General features: G+C 44.9%; 1 protein-coding gene across 5 annotated transcripts in view; it reads left to right on the forward strand.

Annotated features, from left to right (window-relative positions):
- LOC308080917 (nck-associated protein 5-like) overlaps positions 1–23,360 on the forward strand; it is a 133,994-nt gene that overhangs the window by 78,793 nt on the left and 31,841 nt on the right. For 3 of the 5 annotated variants that reach the window (XM_080423023.1, XM_080423019.1, XM_080423020.1), the window contains 5 exons: positions 11,666–11,741; positions 15,174–15,344; positions 17,955–18,023; positions 21,167–21,205; positions 21,451–21,570. In XM_080423023.1, coding sequence (XP_080279149.1) covers positions 11,666–11,741; positions 15,174–15,344; positions 17,955–18,023; positions 21,167–21,205; positions 21,451–21,570 — 475 coding nt within the window. Of the gene's footprint in view, positions 1–650; positions 1,074–6,317; positions 6,778–11,665; positions 11,742–15,173; positions 15,345–17,954; positions 18,024–21,166; positions 21,206–21,450; positions 21,571–23,360 lie in introns of those variants that run through there. The other 2 variants (XM_080423022.1, XM_080423021.1) reach the window with 2 other exon arrangements.

Genomic DNA, 23,360 nt, shown 5'->3' on the forward strand with positions numbered 1-23,360 from the left:
GTGTGTGTGTGTGTGTGTGTGTGTGTGTGTGTGCGCGTGTGTTTGTGTGTGCGTGCGCGTGTGTGTTCGTGTGCGCGTGTGTTTGTGTATGTATGTGTGTTTGCGTGTGTGTGCGCGCACTTCGTCTTTGCCTCTACAGCCTTCTCTGTGGCAGGGGTTGAATGTAGGGCAGGAACTCGATCAAAACAATTGCCCGAAGCGGGACGTCTGGCTTTCTCCCCCACTTCTCTTCACGGGCAGTAGGTGCTTTGCAGCAGGGCCTTCCTGTGTTTTCACCGCTGTCCCAGGATCACAAAGTCTGCATTCCTCAAGTGAGCTCGCCGCTTCCACCCCGTTCTGCCCCAGACACAGGCACATGCACTTACCCACTTGAATATATACATATCCCACCCCGTGCGCACGCTCTCACACACACACACACACACACACACACACACACACACACACACACACACACACACACACATGCACGCACTCACCCTTCCCCCCAGCTAAGTGAGCTCTTAGCCCTGTGTGGGTCACATGTTTAGCCCCTCCTGACTTGGGTCAACCCCCGCATCCCCCCCCCAGGTCTCCACCACCAGTAGCGCACGGCCTGGCGTCATTAAACTACAAGGGATTAGTGAGAGACTCCTACAGCCCTGCAGCCATCTCAACCCTCACCCAGGATACTACGCCACTTCAGTGGACGAGACAGGACAGGACAGGACAGGACAGTGAAATGAAGAGGACTAGTTCAACAACAGGAGGCCTTGTCTCACTTAACAGGTGACAGAGAGAGAGACAGAGAGGCAGAGAGACAGATCTCTGCAGAGGCAGAAAGTGAAAATAGACACAGTCAGTAGACAGTGAATAGCGTAATCTGCAGCGGACGTTTTCATGTGGACATTACTGGAGGTGAACTAGACTCCTGCCATGCAAGGAGACTCTCAGGCTTGAGACACTTCTCTCGCGTCCAACTTTTCTTTTGTGTCCACGGGCCAGTAGAATGTCCTGTAGGCAGACAGGGACAGAGGGGCCACTGGGGGCCCCAAGCCAATGTCTCACCTGAGGATGAGGGAGACGGGTCTAAGGTAACCAATGAAACAAATGTTACTGTGTTGTTTTATTTTTGTCTTTTCTTTTTTGTCTCTAGTTTTCAGTTGTTATCAGTAGTTACCAGCACATATAGTTTTGGTTTTTGCTTTGTTTAGTTTTGTTTGCCCACCATACACTCTTGAAGACATTCAGGTAGAGCCTGGAGGAACTCGATCTAGAATCAAAACAAAGTGAGTTGCGAACTTGCAGGAAGTGGAAGAGCGTGTCTAGACTTTCCTCGACCCCTTTATTATTTTTCTGCTTACAGAAGGTCAAATCGTGGCATGAATTTTATCCCTCGTTAGCTCTAAAATATTGATGATCTGCTGTCTCCTGCCCGTTTTCTGTTCAATCAAGTAGTTGGTTGCATTCACCCAGGGGCTGCAGTGCCTCAGGGGGTAGATCTGCCGCTTGGGAATCGGTTCCCAGTTTGATCCTTGGCTTCCCCTGGGTTTGTGTCAAAGTGTCTTTGAGAACCCCTAACTGCTTCCGATGAGCAGGTTGGTGCCTTTCATGGTTTCCTCTGCCGTCGGCGTGTGAATGGGTGCATGCAAAGCACATTCTAAAGCGCTTTTGTTAAAGGTATTATATAAATGCACCATTTACCGTTTACCTGGTGAATGGGACCCTGATTAGACAGCGCGGAATCAAAACCTGCAGTGCTTCGCTTCACTCCGTTGATCCGGGTGAGGGCGAGCTCACCCATTGGCTGATTCAAGTGAAGTGTTGAACTCGACTTTGAATCATGCGTGTCTTGAGGAGGTCTCTTCGCGACAGGATGTTGGAGACTTACTGCCGGACTAACAACAACACACGATGAGCAGTGCCTGAGGATTTATGGCTCAGCGGTGTATTCGTTCTGCACATGACTCCAAGCATGTGAGAATGTGTGTGTGTGTGTGTGTGTGTGTGTGTGTGTGTGTGTGTGTGTGTGTGTGTGTGTGTGCGCCTGCCTGCCTGCCTGCCTGCGTGTCTGCAGCAAGGCGATGATGCAAACGGGCAGGAATGGCTGTGCTTTTCAAGCCAATACGCGCTGTTTGGACAGTCATGCTCAGATTGAGAAGTCTCCACGGTCTGCTGCAGAGCAAAGTTCTTGCACTGGTATAGAGGCCTCTGGCCATGCGGGTTCATGTGCTTCTCTCATCAGCGAATGATGCTGATGCTTAATACAATGAGAGAGTTGAGTGCTGCTGCGTCAATTGTGTGGAATTGTTCTGTTGAATCAGTTTTTTATTATCCCTCTCCAGAGCAACTTAACCACTTAAACCCTATATACTTCACTGCCCACGGGGCCCCCCCATTCCTTTTACAACAAATCTCTTCACCGGAAATAGACGATCTATAAGTTCACAGCGCATCACGTTGTGAGCCTTTACAGTGGCTTACAGTACATAGCTTATAGCCTATTTGCTTATAACAATTATTGATGAATGTTAGCCTGTTATGACATGACCAGAATAGGGACGCTATAGGGTGGTTAAAGGATGCTAACACGATTTTCAACGTTGTCTCTACTGTTTACATTTAGTGTTGGACTTACTTACGTACTGTGTGTTCCATCAACAGCCATATAACTGAGCAGTCTTCTGTGTCTCTGAAACACAGCTGTACTGAAAAGTTTACCCCATTGATGTGGGGTCAAATCTGTGAGTGTGAAAACTACAAATTTTCAAAACATTTTGATTGCTGTGCAATGTTCTAAATGCTTAATTTATGCTCCGTCGAACAACGGCGTCGTGTGCAGAAAGTAGCAGATCTACAAGATCACAACACATCGCATCCGTGACACGTTGTGAGCTTGTAGATTGGCTATTTTCGGCATGTGACAACCGTTTTGTTTCGACACAAATCTTTAGTCTGAACTAGGCTTTCTATCCTGTTCGTCTATTATGACATGTGGATGACAGTGAGTGAGAAGACAATGTTGGACATTCACTGCTTTGCTCAAGGGCATAAGAGAGCCTGGGGAAGGTCTGCCAATGCCAAAACCACCCTTCCATTGCCCTCTCAAGTGATCAAACAGGGACCAGCCACGCCTATAGCCAAAGCGTTTGAAGATTGGCAAATTCAAAGGGGCCCCCTCCTCAGATTCTGGACCAGCTGTAGGATTTAGTCCGATGAATCGGGTCCCTGTTCAACGCAACACATCTGGGGTCATTAACAAAAAGAGAGGTGGGGTGGTGGGGGGTGGGTTCTTTGAAGCCACTTGTTCCTGTCCAATGGCGATGACGATCGTTACACAGATAATAGGCGTCTGGACTATTTTTGGAACACCTTGTATTTATGGGATTTGTTGGTCTGACGAATTTAAAGAGTAATTACGTATGATTGTAACTTCCATTGCAACTTCGTTTAGGGTTACTATATAACTTTGAGTTGATTTCCAGGCTGTAGGCGAGGTATCTCATTTGATATAGAATATGTTCAGTTTGCAATGTACCACATGTGTACATTTATGTGGCTATAGATAGTACATGCAACCTATTACTTGCTTGTAACTGTGTCATGCAGATACACGCACACACTCTGCTAACTCATGGATTAAAAAAGCTGATTATGATGTACAGTATGCTAAAAGAGGTCAGCCTTTCGGAAAAGAGGGCATCCATCCTTGCATGGCGATAGCATCCCTGTTCTCGTTGGCTTGTAGGACTGTTGTTGCTCACTGATTGTAGCCTCCAGGCAAATGACATAGGATATGCACTGACCTTATGGATGCCATATAGATGATATTCGTTGGGGCTGACACACATATTCATCGAGTTCAGTCAAGACCTATGTGACTAAGCGATGCGGGCTAATTCTGTTTCTGAAAATCCAGAAGTTAGCAGAGATCATCACTTTTCTGCAGAAAATACAAGTCAACATTCTGTGTATGGTATCATTGTTGTCTCAATCAGGGGCTGATTATATCAAACTTGCTAAACGTGCTTTTCCTCAGTGCTAACATCACATTTACATATCCATCTTAGGCACATATCTAATGACGCTTAATAAGTGGAAATGCGCATTAAGCTCCAATCCCAACATTACCGGCAATAATAGTCAACAATAAGAAGAATAAGCAGACATAAAGCAGCTGGACAACATCACTTTGAGTCTGGAATGATCACATGCACTGAACAGAAGGAGAGAAGTGCTGGTAGCAGAAGAACTAACGAGGGAATTATCCTCCAGAGGTGTAGACAATGCTCACGGGGCCTCTGATGACTGTAGAGACCTCATCCGCTGTGCCTTATCTCCCGCTCAGCCATCTTCCAGTCTTCCATCCCCGCGTTCCCAGTGGTAAATGGAGGAGCAGTTGTGGGTCAGCTGTGGCTCCTGGTGTGACCAAAGGGATTCACGCTGGCATTCCAAACCAGACTTCCCACTGGCGTCTCTGTCTCCACGTCTGTGTCTGTCTCCATCTCCGTCTGTTTCTCTGTATGAATGTCAGACATCTAGACATCCAGACAGACAGGCTGTCTCTCTCTATCTTCCTGTCTCCATGGGGGGCAAACATTCTTGTATAATCTAATAGGATGTTGCATTAAGAGGCAAGAGCTTGATTTTATGATAAAACGATGGCTCATTCGTTACAAGCTTCCTTTGACGTCCGGGGAGGGGGGTGGAAAGTGTTTTATATGGAATCTATTTAACTTACATACAGCTGGCTCCATCCATCCGTCACTTTAATTTCATGTGCTGAAAACGGTGATTGCGAGGCTATTGCATTCTGAGCTTTACCATTAAGCCATTGAGTGAAATATGAATGTCTGAACACACTAAACACTTTTTTTTCCTCGGGCATCTCAACCCGTCACGTGGCCCTCATTGAAGGGGTCAAAGGTGGCCGACAAAAGTCAGTGGCCATAAGGGTGAGGATCTTTGTAATGCTACCCCGCTATAACGTGCATGACTGACCTCTGTGCTTTTTACTGCTCCAAGCTGTCCTCACAACACTAAACTGGATGCCTTGCAATAAATCTGTGGAAAGGCTATTTATCTCCCCCTCATTTGGAACGTGTCCTTCCCCTCCGCAGAATGGCCCTCTGTGCATGAGCTCCGTGGGGAGAGAGAAATGCAAAACCAAACAAATGCTTAAAGAGGCTAGATATGGCTTAACGTTAGGCTAAGCTGGGTAATTAGCCTGGTGGGCGTGCATATATGGGGAGATTTGCCGGAACCAATTCTGAGGAGAAGAATGGGATATTCCCATGCCAAAGCGGACTGCATGCGGCATGGGGCCCACTGGGGTCATATAAGGCGATTGCGGCCAAATATTGGTCCCACGAGGGGCCCTAATGGCCTCAATTCAGACACACAAGCAGGTGATTGTTCTCCTTGTTTCGATTTCACCAGGATTTGGGTTTTTCCCTCATTGTTCATATGTCAAATCTGATTAGTGGGGTATTGGTTGACCTGAGCCTCTCAAAGTGTTGACACAGTGAGAGTGTGACCAGAGGGAGACATAAAGTGAGCAAAGTGTGCCGTGTCACACCAGACCATCCTGTCAATGTGAAACATGGAATTCTTTCAATTCTAGGCTCTGGGCAGATTCCTTTTGAATAGTGTGTGATTCTGTGATTTGGGTGTACTTCTGCTTTTGTAGACAAGAATGTCTCATTAAATTAATGGATAATTAAAGCAAATCTCTCCAAATCTATCATCTTATCATCAGAGTGCATTCAAGTACAAACGTATAAGATCGAGTTGAGAAAGACAAAGGCAAGGAAAAAAGAAGAAAACTATAGCACTTGAGTCTTTTCCAAAATTGTGTGTGTGTGTGTGTGTGTGTGTGTGTGTGTGTGTGTGTGTGTGTGTGTGTGTGTGTGTGTGTGTGTGTGTGTGTGTGTGTGTGTGTGTGTGTGTGTGTGTGTGTGTGTGTGTGTGTGTGTGTGTGTGTGTGTGTGCGTGCGTGCGTGCGTGCGTGCGTGCGTGCGTGCGTGCGCGCGCGCGCGCGTGTGTGAAGGGCGTACATTCACTGGGTCTGTGTTTAGCCGGGATCTCTCATCATACGGCAAGTGTAATGACAGGATGCGCCTGCAATCGCTTGTCTAGCACGGAAAGTGTTGGTTTTTGGTAAATCCTCTTAATCCCCAGGGAGCCAATAAAGCCCCATATGTCTGTTACAGACAGACATACATCCACACACACATCCCTTGACTGTGACCAACAAGGCCAGGGGGGAGATTCCCCCTCGTTCTATCCACTCCATCCCTCCGTCCATCCCCACCTCTGATTCTGCCACCAGGCCTGCCTCCCAGCAGGTCCTTCTTTGCTGCTGGAGGGTCTTAACATGGAACATATGGGAGAGGGTTTGGCCGCCAATCCGCTGTCTTTGGAAGAGCCTGTGTTGGATAATGACACGGCAGCGAGAATAAAATGAGAAGAGGGCCGACTCGTCATCAGGGTGATTCCATGACCCGGGGCGGAGAGACTGAACATGTTCATCACTGTCGATGGAGGGGCGGGGGGATCACTCAGGCTTATATGATGACTGGATGGCCTATTTTATTTATATATTTTTAACCACAGAGACCCACATTAGAGCAGTCAGCGGTCTGGGTCGCTCCAGTGCTGTGACGGCAGCGAGTGGCGCGTTTTTGCGTGCGTTCACATGTCTGTACTGCTCATGGAGCTCAGGGGTTTCTGTGCGGTATTTCTGGCGTTGTTCCGGAAAAACGGCAGCATTAAAAATGGAGGAAGATTCAAGATGGGGTGAGTTGTAACTGTAGTAAACTTTACTGTAGAAATGTTTTAGTGCATTTCTGTTGATGAACATCAATGCAGTTGTTGTTGCAACAGTTGTGCAGTTGCAACAATATGCCTTGTTCAATTATCCACAGACTTCTTTTGGTAAAGATGTATTCTGCTACTGGTTTTCAGTTATTAGCTTTAAAAGAAATGTGTTTTTGCAGTGGGAGTGGGAAACACCACTCCCCCCCACACGTTTGTTAATGCACTAAAGACTTCTGGTGATTAGTAGTTTTCGTTCCCTACCTATGTTGAATACACTTATTGTAAGTCGCTTTGGATAAAAGCGTCTGCTAAATGACTGTAATGTAATGTAATGTAATGTTGCACTGTGATAGGCAGCTGTAAAGCTGACAGGGAGACAAGTTCAGGGAAGGCACGGCATCAAAGCGAGATTCAACACCAACTTTGTCCTCACATCCACCACCATCGACGGACACATTCCTGTCATGTCGGTGACAAAATGGAGCAGGAAGCAGGGGGCAGCGGTGGGGGGTGTTAGGCAAGTCTTTTGACATTTGAATAGGCCTGTGGCTGTACGATAATGACCGATGCTTGTTAACCAGCCAGACAGTGTGTGTGTGTGTGTGTGTGTGTGAGAGAGAGAGGATGCAGCGCCTCACCTCTAATCGCCCTGCGTGTAAGCAGGCACCACCGGTGCATTCTGATGACATCAAACGTTCCTTGTTCACCTCAGTAGCACGCTGCCCCATCAAAAGCCCGCTTGGCAGCTTGTGGATGCGTGGTGGGTGGTGGGTGGAGGTTGGATGGGCCACTGGTCGACCTCAGGCTGAACATTGATTGAGTCTTAATTGTACTTCCTGGCCTTCTGATGAGCTGCGCGTTTGAAATTCAGCTTGGGCCGTGTTGGGGTCAGCAAAACGTCCCTCACCCCCAATCCCCACCCCCTCCCTTGCTCAATGAGGAAGGCACAACTTTTTCCACTACTTTTTGTATTGTTATTGTCTTTTTTGGTATATTTGTTGTAGCCTGCTGTGAATGGTTTTGTGCAATTATGTCGAAGTCGGATGTAAATACAGAAATAAAGTTTGTTCTCTCACTTGAGAAAAGGCTTTCAGGCTGATGGCATTAGTCACCAATCAGCTTCAGACTACAAACCATGTTTGTTGGGTATTTTATGTGGTTAATAATTAGATTAATCCCGATTAATTACATTTCTTCGAGGAAAATGTATTGTTGAACCCCTAGTAGTTTTGCATTTCCTATGAAGCATATTGTGTGGAGACACTTAATGTGTTTTCCGTGATTACTTCGCAGGAGATTTGCTCTAATGTGCTTTGTTCATTATCTCCCTCTGCGGGGAATATAGATATGGTTATCCACACATTTACATTTCAGCCGTGACTTAAATCTCCCCAGTACTTTGTAATGAACTATTACTTCATTGATTATTATGAAGAGATGGTATTACGCGCTATTTATTGCCATTAGCAATCAGTGCACCGTCAAATGGGATTATCTGGAGGTAATTGTCCGAGGCATTCTTATTTGTTTTGTTGCAATGTGTGAGTCACCGGAGAAAATGAGAGAAGAATTACTAGCCGCTCAACCTAAACCCAGTTATCACAAATCACAATAATAAAATAGAGTAATATTGCCCCCAGCCCCAAGTTGTTAATGTACTTCTTCACACAGTAACTGTGTGCCACAACTAGAAGCTTTGTATCAGATACTGTGGAATAGATAGACAGACAGACTAACTTCATTATTATTTTGTACTTTATTATTTATAATTTATTAGGAGACACCAGTAAAATCGTGAATTTCACTGCAGTGTGACTGCTGACATTGTCTTCCAGAACAGGTAATTTTAACGCTCGGTGGAGGAACTTGAAGATTTCCTGATTGCTGAGGCGCTACAGATTATAGAGTAGATACAAAGTGTCCTTCATGTATCACCTTGTGTTTTTTTGTTGGCACACGTTCACCCGACGCCGAGAAGACGTCTTCAAACCAGTCCCACCCAGTCTGGAAGGTTTCAGTCCACGTTAACCACTTGAACCCCAGCCTGCCAATTCTGGGGGGAACATTCGCCCCAAAAATAGAATATCTACAAGCTCACAACGCGCCGCAACACTATTTTTGCCGAAGAGATTTGGTGTAGACGGGGGGGAAAAAACAGTCCAAGTACAGTTGTAACTCAAGTCTGTTTCACTAAGACTAAGTCTTTTGGTTTAAGTATTTGCAGTCATTCAGGCATTCAGATTTCTGTGGCTCTATTTCTCATCATGCAGAGGGAACGCCACATGATTCACACAATCAAAATCTACAAAGTAACTAGTAACTCAAGTTTTCAAATAATTCTAGTGGAGTATAAGTACAATATTTGCCTCTGAGATGTAGTGGAGTAGAAGTACTGTAAAAGTGCTGAAAATTGGAAATACTCCAATAAACTCAAAACTGTACTTAAGTACAGTACTTGAGTAAATGTACTTAGGTACTTTACACCACTGCCTGCTGTGAGTGACAGGTGACACTCAAATGGAAGACGCGGTCCTCCAGCATTCCATACCACTCTTATTTAGAAGCACAAAGGGCCTCATTCAGGTGTGTGCATGTCGGCGTGCCGAAATAGCCCCAAATCCTCAAGCTGCCGAGACAGACCTGGTCCCTTCCCCCACCCCCGACCCCAGCAGTCCAACCACAACACCAGGAAGCAGACGGACTAAAACATGAACGTTTTTTTTTTCTCTTCTCTTTTTTTTTCTTCTTTCTCAACCATCCTGCCACTTAGTAATGTAGAGGTCAGTGGGGTCTTTGCCAGCTGCTGGTCTGCACACTGACGTGTTGTCTGGAAGTTATGGATATCTGGCCCTGTGTGGTAGCAGGATACAATTAAAAAGTGATTTTTGCATATTATTCTTACATAATTCTATACATTCTAAATTTCAAAAGCCCTCGTTTTGTTTGGCCTGTATGTTTATGTGTGTATGTATGGGGGAGGGGGTTATTGTGCCTGTGTGTGGTTGACTGGTTGTAGATCATTACCACGTAAAAACAAGACAAAGTCCATTGCCAACGAATCAATCTATTCCTTCCTCCATGAGACATTTCAGATACTTTGCGATTCAGGTACAGCCACCAGCCACCAGCCTATCGACTTTCTGTCCGTAAAGCTCCTCAGCTCAGTTTATCCACTTGCCCCTGCTGATCACAACTGTCACTTTTGTCCTTGACCCGGTCATGGAGCCCCCGGCCTCCCGTGGCCCTGGATGTCATGTATTCTTGTACTCTATGCATTGTGCTGACACAGTGTCTAACACAGTGGCTGGAGCAGCCTGCCACCATGCTGGCCTGTCTCTCGGGCTGTACACTAGAGCAGTGGTGTTCAAAGTGGTGGCCATGTCCCCCAGGTGGGCCACCAGGTGGGCTATTGGAAAGGAGAGGGGGGGAAAAAAGAAAATATTTGTATTTATTTATTTATTTTTTTTAGTTCAAATTAATTTCATACGATTTTTTACAAAAATGGTCAAACATTTTCAGAAATGTGTTGAAAATAGCAAAAATCGGCTATTTATCAATTTTTTAAAGCCATTTTGCAACAGGGGTGCCACAACCAGAGGCTATGGCTGTTTGGCATGGAAATCCTTGGCATATCCTTGACATGCCTCGGAAAAGTTTGGGACCCTGCCCTGCAGTATCTTTGCAGTGCCTGCGCTCTCAGCCCAGCGGCCCTCCAATGTGTCAGGGAAGTGAAATAGTCAAAGAAATTGTCCCATAGCCTAAGGTTTATGGGCTCAATGCCAAACTGCGTGTCCTTTTTTTCTGTTTTGTTTTGCTTTTGAATTGGTTTAGTGAGTCAGATCTGGATAGCACTCAACCCTAGAGAAAGCAAAGGCTCTAACATACATCTTCACAATCTTATTATAATGTACATAAACTGTTGAGGTGCCAAACACCAGATGCGCCCAGTACTACAGTGGCAACTCATTTTTAATCAAGAGCAATGATCTGACTCCTCTCCATCCACAGCTGTTGAATGTCAGCATGTTTTCTTATGTTCCCATTTCTTTCTATTGTGAATGTTGTATCCCCAGTTGGTTCCAAGGGCATATCTTGATCACATATCTTGGTCATATCTCACGTACAGTATCTGGAGGTGAAGCGCTTTTCTTAGACCGAAATAGGAACTCAGTTCTTTGAGGGTCAAACTTGAGTTTAAATGGAAAAGAGGAACAGATGGGTGGTGTTTTTCTTCCAAGCGCTATCTGTTTGGTAGCTGTTTTGCATCTGAATCCTAGCTGCACAAATAGAAGTGTGGATTGTTTTCAGTAGGCAATTACCTTCAAGGTCAAGGTCATTTAATCACACAGCGTTTACCTCTGTGATTGCACTTCCATACCTATCACTATCTATCACTATCACATGCACACACACACACTCACACGCGCGTGTGCACACACACACACACACACAACACACACACACACACACACACACACACACACACACACACACACATACACGACAGTAAATGCCATATTCTGTTCAGTTTACCAGGTCATTAGGGCAGTCACGTGACTTTCTCTCTACGCTCTCCCCATCACGGTGAAATAACACGGATACAAGTCCGTAAATACACAATATTTTCGAGCTGCGTTCGCTTCCCGCGTTCGCGCGTCTTACTTGTTGTACGTACTGCTATAATGCACATTTGTTCACTGAAACATGTCCTCTTCTTTCTCTCTCTCTGTGTGTGTGTGTGTGTGTGTGTGTGTGTGTGTGTGTGTGTGTTGTGTGTGTGTGTGTGTGTGTGTGTGTGTGTGTGTGTGTGTGTGTGTGTGTGTGTGTGTGTGTGTGTGTGTGTGTGTGTGTGTGTGTGTGTGTGCAGGATGGAAGAGACAGTGCGGTCACTGCTGCAGAACCAGGGGGCTGTGGACACAATGGACATCATGAAGGCCTACAAGGTAACAAACCCAGCGTTTGCGTTGCTGCTGCTTATTCCCCCATAGGTTGTAATAATAAAATTACAGTTATTACACTGTAAAAAAGTGTAATAAGAGTGAAGGGAACTGAGAAAGAGACAACAGCAGAGCTCCCCGTGTTGAACAGTTCGCTACTGACCATGTTATGCAAGAGGAAGAAGTGCTGCTGTGGTCAGGAGTGTGGAGGTTGAGATTGAGTGGGAAAATATTTTGAGCGACAGGCAGAGGTCACCGTTAAGGTCACACATCGCACGTTGCAACTTCCAGGTAGCCTATTTACTTGAGTTGCACGTAACAGTGCTGCCTCTGCCTCATTCAGTGCATGAAGATGATGATGATGATGATGATGCAATGCGACGTACGCATTATCGCAGTGTTGTTATACTGCTGCCTCTGGCTAATTCAGTGCACGATGATGATGCAATGTGATGTATTGTCATGTTGGCGTTACATTCATTATGTTGTAGCTATATAAATATATATACATTTGCAGATCAGATCAGACTGCACACTGTACATTCCAGTTACTAAAAAAGGAGAGTAAGAGAGAGAGAGAGTGAGAAGGAAAGAGAGGGAGAACAAAAGTGTAAAACTGAATTGATGGTCATACATTTAAAGACAAACGGCCAGAGTCAAATATGAATGTCGTAATGGTGGCTGTCTCGCCACATCTGCATTCCACAGAGGCTAATGCAGATGTGATCAGTGGGGTTGTTGTGTTGTCTGTTTGTTTACCCTGTGGCGTGTTGCGTTTCAAAGCGGTGGATCTTGCAACCTGGGCAGGCCATTTGAAACAGCCAGATAGCTGCTGATTACTTACATGCTTTCATTGTAGAGGGATAACAGCATCCTACATGTTAATAAACAAGAGTGGATTACCGAGCGAGGGATTAGCGACCAGGAGAATGAGCCAGAGAGGGACAGATATCCTCAGAGTCCGTCATGTGGCACGAACGAACGAACGCCCGTTGGGGACAGATCCGTCGCACATATGGGGGGGCGGGGGATGTGTGACGTTTTCATTTCCTGCTCGGCAACAGCGCAGTTTATAATCTGATGCTGGGTAGAAGGATTATCTTAGTTTAATTCCACACTGATGTATATGCAGATGTGGCAATTGCAAAAGTCTTTTTTTAGTTTTACTGCATCCTTGCTTGAATTGATGAGGCATGTTTTCCTCCTCCAACCCCTCAAAAGGGAAAATGTTTGGAAAGACTACAAATCGTTAATAAACAGAGATGGTTGGATCATTGTAGGATAAATGAATGATCATACAGTGGCTATCGCTGTAAATAATCTAAACAGTGATCAACAGTTGCTGCACGGTCATTAACCGAATGTTTGCCAGTTGTTGCAGAATGCCCAGAATAGGGATGCTAGGGTTCATGTGGTTAAAAGACAACCTTATTTATTGTATGATTAATCTATAAATATTACGATACACTACCTGTTTGTCCGTTGTTGCTACATAATTGAAGAGTTATTCTACTGGGCAGCTGTATTCTCTCCATTGAGATAAAGGTAGTGATTCTTTTGGACAAGATATCCCAACCTGAAAATGCATTTTCTGTTTTCTAAAAAGCTGGAGAGGCAGTGAGACTCCTGTTATTGAACAAACACTACATAGCAATGATTACTATCAGAATATAGAGCTATTGAATACTTATTTTAGCAAAAAAATATCACTTACCTTAAACACCTTTTTGGTTAACGGCCTCTGAATGCCAATGACAAAACATGAAAGCTTTGTTTATAAAGTATCATTTCTAACACAATTGTCTGATGGAATCAGTCAAGATTGAAAGCCTAATGTGTTTATAGTCGAGATTTGATCGAGTTGAAAACAAAAAGTGCTCACGAAGGACGTTATTTCCAATTCCTATTAGGAGAGAGGGGAAGGGGCAACACTGGCTCTCTGCTGCATTTGGGTATAAGGCAGCGTGGAGATACTTCCATCCATCACTGTGGCTAAGCATGACTTTGTCTGGAGCATTAACCACGGAGGTAACTGTTATCCCCAGGCTTGACAATGATGTGTCAAAGCCAGGCGGGAATGAAAAATGTAACGCACATGCACAGCCATACATCAGGCCACGAGGTGACATCCCTCCAAAAGGTACCATTACTTCATTCAAACCTCATTGACCAGTGACAGCTTTTCCCAGCCCACTGACTCCTGATCACACTACAGGAAAGAGATATTCACTAAACAGCATAACGCTTGTGAAAGTGAAGGAAGCAAGATATGTGCCATTGTTGCTGTTTGCCGGTATGTAATATAATGCATACTTAGCATTTCATGAACTCCAAACACGTTATGTGTTTGGAGTTCATAAAATGCTAAGAATGCCAATTGTCTCTTTTCTGATGTTTACTCATCAGCTTGGATACACCTGGCGTTTCAGTGATCCTCGTAAAGTAGAGGAAATCATAATCACATGCTTTTGAGCATTGCGTGGCTTTACTTCTAGTATCATGTATGACTCTAAATTTGTATAAAACATGTGTACTCAAGAAATATGTCGATGTCGATGATCGGTCCGCCAGTTTGTGATATTAGCTCCGGACACACAGACAGACACAGAGACAAACAGAAACACAGACGAACCGACTCTTATAGACGGCTAGCCTCCTGCAGAGCCACAGTGTAAAAAAGCTACCTGCAAGAAACATAATATGCAATACATCAAATTTTGCATATAAAATGCGTATTTTGTATCAAGAAAACGTATGTGTTTCTGTTTTCTGGGCGTGTGTATTATTGTATGTATTTGAGTGGATAAGGCATCTATTGATTTAGTTTTTCATTAATAACTGATAACATGATAAGAGTGAAAGAGAGAGACAGAGAAGAGAGAGGTGGAGAGAAAGAGAGGTAGCAGGCGGAGAGAGAAGAACGCTGGGAGGGAAATGCAGAAAGAGTTGCAACATGAAGAGACAGAGAGAGAAAGAGAGAGAGAGAGAGAGCATGACGGGGGGTTGGGGGGATTGTAAGGACTCCATATCGGAGATAAGAGGAGAGTTGTCAAGGTCACAGCCAGTCCTTGGGTAAACCAGTGAAACATGATTAGGGATTAAGGGATGTTTTGGAGTTGCAGTGTTGCTGAAGCTGCTTGTCTTCGAGCCTTATTCATTCCTTGTGCAGTGCTCGCCGAAAAGAACAGAGAAATAAGCTTCATCCTCCAGCCTTTCTGCTTCAGGATTTTATTTTGTCTTTTTCTGTCGTTTAACATTCCTCCCTCTGTTTTAATGTTGTCTTCTTACTTAAATTAAGTGTCACCTCTACTTTCTAGCCTTTCTTCTTATCTTCCTCTCTGTCTCCCCAATCCCCATCTAACCTTTTCTCACTGTGTGTGTGTGTGTGTGTGTGTGTGTGTGTGTGTGCGTGTGCGTGTGCGTGTGCGTTTTCATCAGGATAAACTCTCAGAAGAGGCGCACAAGCAGCACGACGGCCCCGAGGAAGAGCCAGCCGATCCGCAGTCATCGGATCCAGGGTCCGTCCCAAGTGCTGAAACCGACGGCAGCCAATCGGAAGAGGAGAGAGACAAAACCAACAACCTCCTGGAGCGCCTCAAGGCCCTGGAGGTAGGAGACACTCACCATTGTTTGTTGTTGCCGTCGTTGCGTCCGTCCGTCCATCCGTCCTTCCTTTTCTTTTCCCGCGTGACCGAGTCCTGCCGGCTGTCTGCCCCTCCTCAAGGTTTTGTTTTGTCTGAAGGCGTGACAGCTCGACAGACTCCCGAGTGGTCTTTCGTTCGGAGAGCAACATGATCCTATACATGTCACATCAGGGTCCCTGGCTGTAGCCCCGCCTCCCTTTTGTTTAGCTCAGCGCTCAGGGGGAAGAGCTGCACACTACTTTGCACCAATCACAGAGTAAATCACTGCTGATTATCTCAAGTGAAGTCACTATCGCATGCACGTACACACACACACACACACACACACACACACACACACACACACACACACACACACACCTATTTTCGCGGAATGTTCGGCTGTTATAACATCCCCAGAAGGGTTCTTATGGTCAAGGTAGTCAAATTTGGGGATCCAACAGATGATCCAAATCTCCCCCCCACGGATCATAAAATGGTATCTTATTGTTTAAAAGGAGTGGTAAACTTTTTATGTATAAATATCTGCCGTGTGCGACTTTTAATTACCTACTCAGTATGGCCGCTCTACCTCCTGAGCCACTGCCACACTAATGCCTGATTTATACTTGGCTGTGCATCGTGTTGCACACTGAAAATAGCCACGTTGTGAGCTTGTACATCAGCTATTTTCAGCTTTTAGGTGCAGGCCTTCATTCTCTGGTTCTTGCCAGTGTTCCAGTGACATAACTTCTACCTGACATGAATGGAGGCTGCAGCTAATTACAGCAACATGGCAGATAATTGCCTGTTGCCTTACGACCCTGTGTGACTGCGACTTATCTTCGTGGAATGGCAGGAAGTACAGCCAACCTGTCTGGCTGACCGCCGGAGAGCGGCACATTAGCCAAACGTTACGTTTCTAAATGGCTTTATCCAAAGTTATCTGCCATTTTATTCCATCCCGCCGCGCATGTGATGGATGCTACACCAGCAATAGCAACGCGAGCAGCGCTGAGGCAATACATCACTGCCCTGCACTGTGTATAAATGGCGCTGACACTAAGTAAGCGCTGCCCGGGTCTTATTTCCACAGCACCACTGATATACTCCATTAACATGGCAGGCACGCAGCCACCTCCTATAACTAGCTTCTCTTTGCAAAAGTTCAAATTGTATATTGCGAGAAAAGAAAAGGTTTAGATTGCAATTGCATTTCCTCTGTACCGTGGGTAAATTAAACCCCTCTTTTGTTTCAAATAATGGAAGGTAATATACTGTAGCGAGCAGGTGGGTGAAGAAATGATTTCAGTCATTTTTCTTTGACGGAAGAGATTATTGTGACTCGGATGTACAAATTTTTTTACAAAACGTGTTTCCAGCCACATTGTTAATTACACCACCGCCCTGACCTTATATTTTGATAAGAGGCATTCTTATGAATTCTAATATCTCTCTATAAAAGCATTCTATAAACGTATCAATTTGCCCTGCTTACCTTACCATATACCTGTAACCTAGCAACTGCTGTCAGCTGTCAAATAATATGAAGTTAACCGACTTCAGACTGGGAAAAATTGTACATCTCATGGGATAGCAATCCCTCTCGAGTATTATTGCTGAAATGTCTCTTTATGTTGTCAATTAAGTGAGGCTGCTTTATGATCCATATAGAGCGAGTTTACACTAGTATAAGTACACTCTCACAGTTACAAATGGATAAATTAACACTGAAGGTTTGTGTAGATCACGGAAACATTATTTGACTATCTCCAAGTTCTTAGCACTAGCCCACGAAGTTCCTCTCACTGAACAGACACGCACTCCAGATGATTGAGGCTTTTGTTGTAGATTAGTTTAAAACAATCTAGTGGAACAGGAACATAGCGTTCTCTTACTTTACCCAATTTGACATTTTTGCATCAGCAGCAACAGCTGTGCTGCGCTCCCCCAAACCAGATTGCACAAAATTACATTGTTGTGCGGGGGTGTAATTAAGTTTCCCTTGTTTTAATCACGAGACTGGTGGTTCCTACTCAAAGGGCATGGGGCAACAGAAGCAGGCGCTGCCGCCTGACAACAAACTGACAGCCCCTAATACCCCCCTCTCCCCGCTGCCTCGGACAAATTGCCAACCACTGCGATCGATAGAGCGCCACCGTAAAGGTGAAGCAGTAGCGCTCCGCCAAAGACGAGGAAATATTCATATTAGCCTCCAAACTCCAAATGCGCCGCTGCAAAGTTCACCATCCGTTCTTCCGTCCCCTTGACCTTTTATGGAACTAATAGTTTGACACATGACCTTTGTGAAGCCCGCCTCGTGTTTGGTCATTATTTCTGATCTGATCATCGGTTGTTGTATCAACTATATCTAAAGTCACTGCAAGGTTGTTTGCTATTCTGACGTGTGTGTGTGTGTGTGTGTGTGTGTGTGTGTGTGTGTGTGTGTGTGTGTGTGTGTGTGTGTGCGTGTGTGTGTGTGTGTGTGTGTGTGTGTGTGTGTGTGTGTGTGTGTGTGTGTGTGTGTGTGTGTGTGTGTGTGTGTGTGTGTGTGTGTGTGTGTGTGTGTGTGTGTGTGTGTGTGTTTGACCTGCAGGATCAGAACTCTACCTTGGCCTCGGAGAACGAGACTCAAAGGGAACAGTATGAGCGCTGTCTGGATGAGGTGAGTTTGGTCAAAGGTTTTGTTCACCCTTCAACCCCAAACCTCATTCAAGGGCAGTAGCGCACAAAGCATGATTCAGGCAATGAAGAATGAGTCAGACATTGAAGTCGTCCTTACTTCGCAAAGTTATTGAATGTTCCTTCTTTTTCGTTTTATAATGCAAGAGTTTGGCAGCATGTGCATGTATTGCAAAATCTATGCGCATAAGCTGCAATACATTAAGAGACACTTGAATTGGATTTTTTCCCCCTTTGCTTGGCAACACGGCTGAAAAAAATAATCAATTTTTCAGACTTTATAGTAAACATTTTAATCATCCCAAGAATGGGTGCTGTTGAGTAGCTTACGCTGCAACCCTGTATGAACCATGGTTTGTGGTAACAATGGTACTCTGGGCCCTCTATTTATTTGTGAGAGCTGGAGGGAAAGTGTTGTTTACCCAGCTCTGCCTGAAGAACCCACATGATGGGATTAAACATCCCGTCAAACCAGCCGGGACCAGTTGCAGACAGAGTCCCTGCAGGAGTGCAGCTGTGGACAAAGTACTCAACCCCCAGTACTTGAGTCAAAGTATAGAAACTCCTGGCCAAATATCACTCGACTACAAGTGAAAGTTGCTCTGTCACATTTGTACTTGAGTTAAAGGTACAAATGTGAATACTCAAGTATTCAAAAGTGCAAATTAGAAAATGATTAATGCATTGCTGTATTGAAAGTTATACATTTTCCATACAAATAAAAAAAAAATCCAGACATTTTCAAAAGCTATCAATAATAGTGAAAATGTCAGTTCTACAAGCTCACAACGCATTGCATCATGACGCGTTGTGGGCTTGCAGAACTGCTATTTTCACTCTATTTGAAATAGGGCTTAAGTAGTTATTTCACAATGTACCTTTTCCCTTCCTAGAAATGTATTGGAGTCAAAAGTACAATGTCTTTGAAATGTAGTGGAGTGAAAGTCATAAGTATCCAAAAATACAAACACTCAAGTAAAGTACAGATACTCAAAAAATTTACTCAATTACAGTACTCAAGTAAATGTACTTCATTACTGTCCACCACCGGCAATATGTCCTGCTAAAACCCAACACACTCCAGTCTGCCACGGATAGAAAGGGAGAGCCGGTGGAGAGATAGATGTAGGGTGAAAGCGAAAGAGAAAAATGTATGTGAAGTTTGGAAGGAAACACGTAAGAGAGAGACATTTGTGGAAGAAAAAACAAGATAGGCGATGGATGGATTGGGGGGGGGGGGGGGTCGAGACAGGAAGCGAGGGAGAGGGATCCCTGCGGTTTGGATTTTGTGTGAAAGCCTGCGTCCTCCGTGGCTGCTGTTGGGACGGTATAAACAAACACAACCGCATTTTCCCGTACACCTCCCTGCCCACACCCTGGCTAGGACATCTCGGTTCAGCCGTCCTTTCCTGACTTCAAAAGCTATCAATAATAGTGAAAATGTCAGTTCTACAAGCTCACAACGCATTGCATCATGACGCGTTGTGGGCTTGCAGAACTGCTATTTTCACTCTATTTGAAATAGGGCTTAAGTAGTTATTTCACAATGTACCTTTTCCCTTCCTAGAAATGTATTGGAGTCAAAAGTACAATGTCTTTGAAATGTAGTGGAGTGAAAGTCATAAGTATCCAAAAATACAAACACTCAAGTAAAGTACAGATACTCAAAAAATTTACTCAATTACAGTACTCAAGTAAATGTACTTCATTACTGTCCACCACCGGCAATATGTCCTGCTAAAACCCAACACACTCCAGTCTGCCACGGATAGAAAGGGAGAGCCGGTGGAGAGATAGATGTAGGGTGAAAGCGAAAGAGAAAAATGTATGTGAAGTTTGGAAGGAAACACGTAAGAGAGAGACATTTGTGGAAGAAAAAACAAGATAGGCGATGGATGGATTGGGGGGGGGGGGGGTCGAGACAGGAAGCGAGGGAGAGGGATCCCTGCGGTTTGGATTTTGTGTGAAAGCCTGCGTCCTCCGTGGCTGCTGTTGGGACGGTATAAACAAACAACCGCATTTTCCCGTACACCTCCCTGCCCACACCCTGGCTAGGACATCTCGGTTCAGCCGTCCTTTCCTGTGTGGCTTCCTTGAAGTGAGGCTCACTAATGATGCTGTTTTGATGACAGGGGTCCACGCGTCTCTCTAGCAGCCTCCACCGCAGGCCGCCTCACTCATAATGACTGCAGGCAAAGAATCTGCCTAACAGAAGGAACGGTTATTTTCAAATGAGACCGGCTGCTTGTTTAACTTTTTCTTTGCTTTTGTTTTTCAAGGTGGTGAGGGGGATTGTGTGTGCGGTCTTATTTGTGGCTCGATTTAGTCTCTCGTTCATTTTCTATCTGGTTTGGGGACGTTGCGGTGGTCCGTCTTCACACGTTCAGCCCTTAAACGACCGGGGCTGAAGTGGAGCATTTGCCTTTACGCTTTTTACTGCTCACTTCATCATATTTCCTCCTGTTCCTCGCCGGTTCGATACGGAGCGAGAGCAGACACCTCGGAGAAGCCAGTGTGGCCTCGCGGCATATTAATGAGCAATCAATGGCCGGTAATCGGAGTCGCCGGTCGATGGCCTTTGTGGTCCACGCTGCAGGCAGGTGTGAGCCACCGGGAGACCGAGAGGCCCAGGCACAACAACACTTGTGCCCGGCACGCCTCTGACCCGACGTCAGCCCTGTGCTGTCGATAGAGCAATTAAACATTGTGAAAGATGTGTGTGCGCTCCAGTCTGGTCCGCTCTGGCCCCTGAATGGGGCCTTCCTTAACCATTTACATTTCTAAATAATTAAAAATTGATCCATTATTTAGCCAATCTATTTTCAAACTATTTTCAATCTGACATTTTCAAACAATAATTTTTAATTGTCCACTTTTTGCCTATAATGACATTATATGACACAAAATTGGGATGCTAGGATTAAAGTGGTTAATACTTGCTCACTGGATCAGCTATGATTGGGGCCTTTTGAAATTTACACACGCACGCACGCACAAACATCTGTCAGCATGTATGCACAGCACACACACATTTTGTTTCTCTCTGTCTCTCAAATACACCCACATTTGTGCCAAAGCAGACAAATAATGATTTCACTGTGTTTTCCTTTTTGTCTCTGTCGCTAGGTTGCCAATCAAGTCGTGCAGGCGCTTCTCACCCAAAAGGTTTGTCTACTGTTTCCACGGAAACGCTTTAGCTCCAATCTCGGAGCACTGCGGATAGAATTAATAATAAATAAATGTAATTATCCAGCGACTATGTAAACTCTGTGAAAGTCATTAGAGTAACTGTTATCCATCATCAGCTGTGTAGTTTACACATTCAATCAGGTTGCACAGATATTTAGATACACTGTATATTTACATTTTTGACTCATGCAAGTTACTGATGAGAGCTGTACTCTGTGCAGGATCTGAGAGAGGAATGTCTGAAGCTACGGACGCGCGTGTTTGACCTGGAACAGCAGAACCGAACCATGAGCATTCTGTTTCAGCAGAGGGTCAAGCCCGCTTCAGACCTGCTTCTCCAGGTACAGTTATAACACCAATTTAGTCCCCTCTCCTTTCTGGACTTTTTTGTCCCATTTATTTTGCACATACTTGAAATGTACCCATACTAACTATTATCAGCAGTGGGCGCTATTACATTAATACAGCGCCTGGGGAGCAGCTAGGGTTTACTGTGTACCTGTTCCCAATGAGCATTTCACACACAAAAAAACCTAAACCTAATCAGCAGAATGTAAACAAATAAGACTTTTCCCCCCATGCTGCCCCCCCTGATCTCGCAAGATTATGTCAGAGCAGCTGGAATTGGTCTACTCCGTGTTACCTCGAGACACCGGCGTCAGAAAATTACTGACATTACAGCGGCCAGACCGCCACCGCGTCTGACTCCATGCCGTTAATATGAGACGTGGAAAATGGAGCCTGCCAAAGGATAAGGTTAGGGGGGGCCGTCAGTCCATCAGGAGAAGAGAGGCAGAGGGAGAGAGACGAGCGAGGAGAGATAAGGTGGAGACTGGAGAGAGAGAGAGAGAGAGAAAATGGAAAGGGAGGAGATAGCGGATACTTCTGAGGAGAGAGAGAGAGAGAGAGAGAGAGAGAGAGAGAGAGAGAGAGAGAGATTGACAGAAGCAGCAAAGAGATACTGCCTAAAGAGAGACTGTAATGGGCTGTTAAGTGTAGTTCTGGTCATAGTCACTTCAAGTTCCCCATGTCAGGTGCAATAACAGTGTAAAACGACCACAGTGTTAAGAATGGAGAGAGAGAGCATGGCGTTAAGAATGGAGAGAGGGAGCATGTTCTTAAAAATAGACAGAGAAAGAGCATGGTTTTAACCCCATGTTTAAGAGGCGAAGTACTTGGACACCTGATTGAACTCCGGAGGCCATGTCTTTTAATGGCCAGTTTCCAGTTTTCATATTTGAGACAGGTGGAAAATGAAATATCTCAAGGCTGTCACCTCTTAGCATGGATATTGAATTTGAAGTCTTTCACTTGAACTTTTCACTTGTGTAGACTTCCTCTTCGACAAGGTTAGAGCAGCTGCGGGCATTAAATAAAGTCTGTGTATTGGTTTCAAGTTTCAAGTTTTATATGTCAATAATACACTACAGCCAGTATGTTGGTATTATGAGTGTGTGTGTGTGTGTGTGTGTGTGTGTGTGTGTGTGTGTGTGTGAGTGTGAGTGTGAGTGTGAGCGTGTGTGCGCGTGCGTGTGCTCGCCCACTGTTTACTCTTGGATATTCACTGTCACTGCTGACTGATGCAGTGACCGGTCTGTTCTCAAGCTTGCAGGTTTTGCATGCGTCACATTCCGCGTAAAAACTAAAGTCTGTTAACCAAGGCTGCATTCACTGTGGAACGATTCTCTTTCAAGCAAAGTCTGGTGATTCACCCGTAGCATTGCGTTCATTATGAGGGGTCAGTAGCACACAAGCAGACTGATAGAAATAGTTGTTTGTCAAATCTCACAAAGTCTCCAGAGTCCCTTCTCAGATATTAATCTCTTAAATTGTTTTACTTGCCGAATGTTAGAACCGCAGAAACATTTTGACACTGCTGTAAGATGTCTTTGTCTAAATCACACAGTGAACACTGGGAAGGCATGTGCTTCTGGCTGGCAATAATTATTGAATTGAATACAAAATACACTCACTTTAGCGGCCCTATTCTGGGGGCGAACATTTGGCAAACAGCTGATCTACAACAGCTTTGCAATGTTTTTCTCGTCTCTCGAAAAACCCTCATGTGCGGGAAAGACTAGTGTCTGCAAAGACTGGTCACAAATCCTGCAAGGACATTTTTGCATGGAAA

This window comes from Gymnoscopelus braueri (assembly GCF_963280865.1).
Source record: "Gymnoscopelus braueri genome assembly, chromosome: 24".
In the NCBI taxonomy this organism is placed as follows: Eukaryota; Metazoa; Chordata; class Actinopteri; order Myctophiformes; family Myctophidae; genus Gymnoscopelus; species Gymnoscopelus braueri.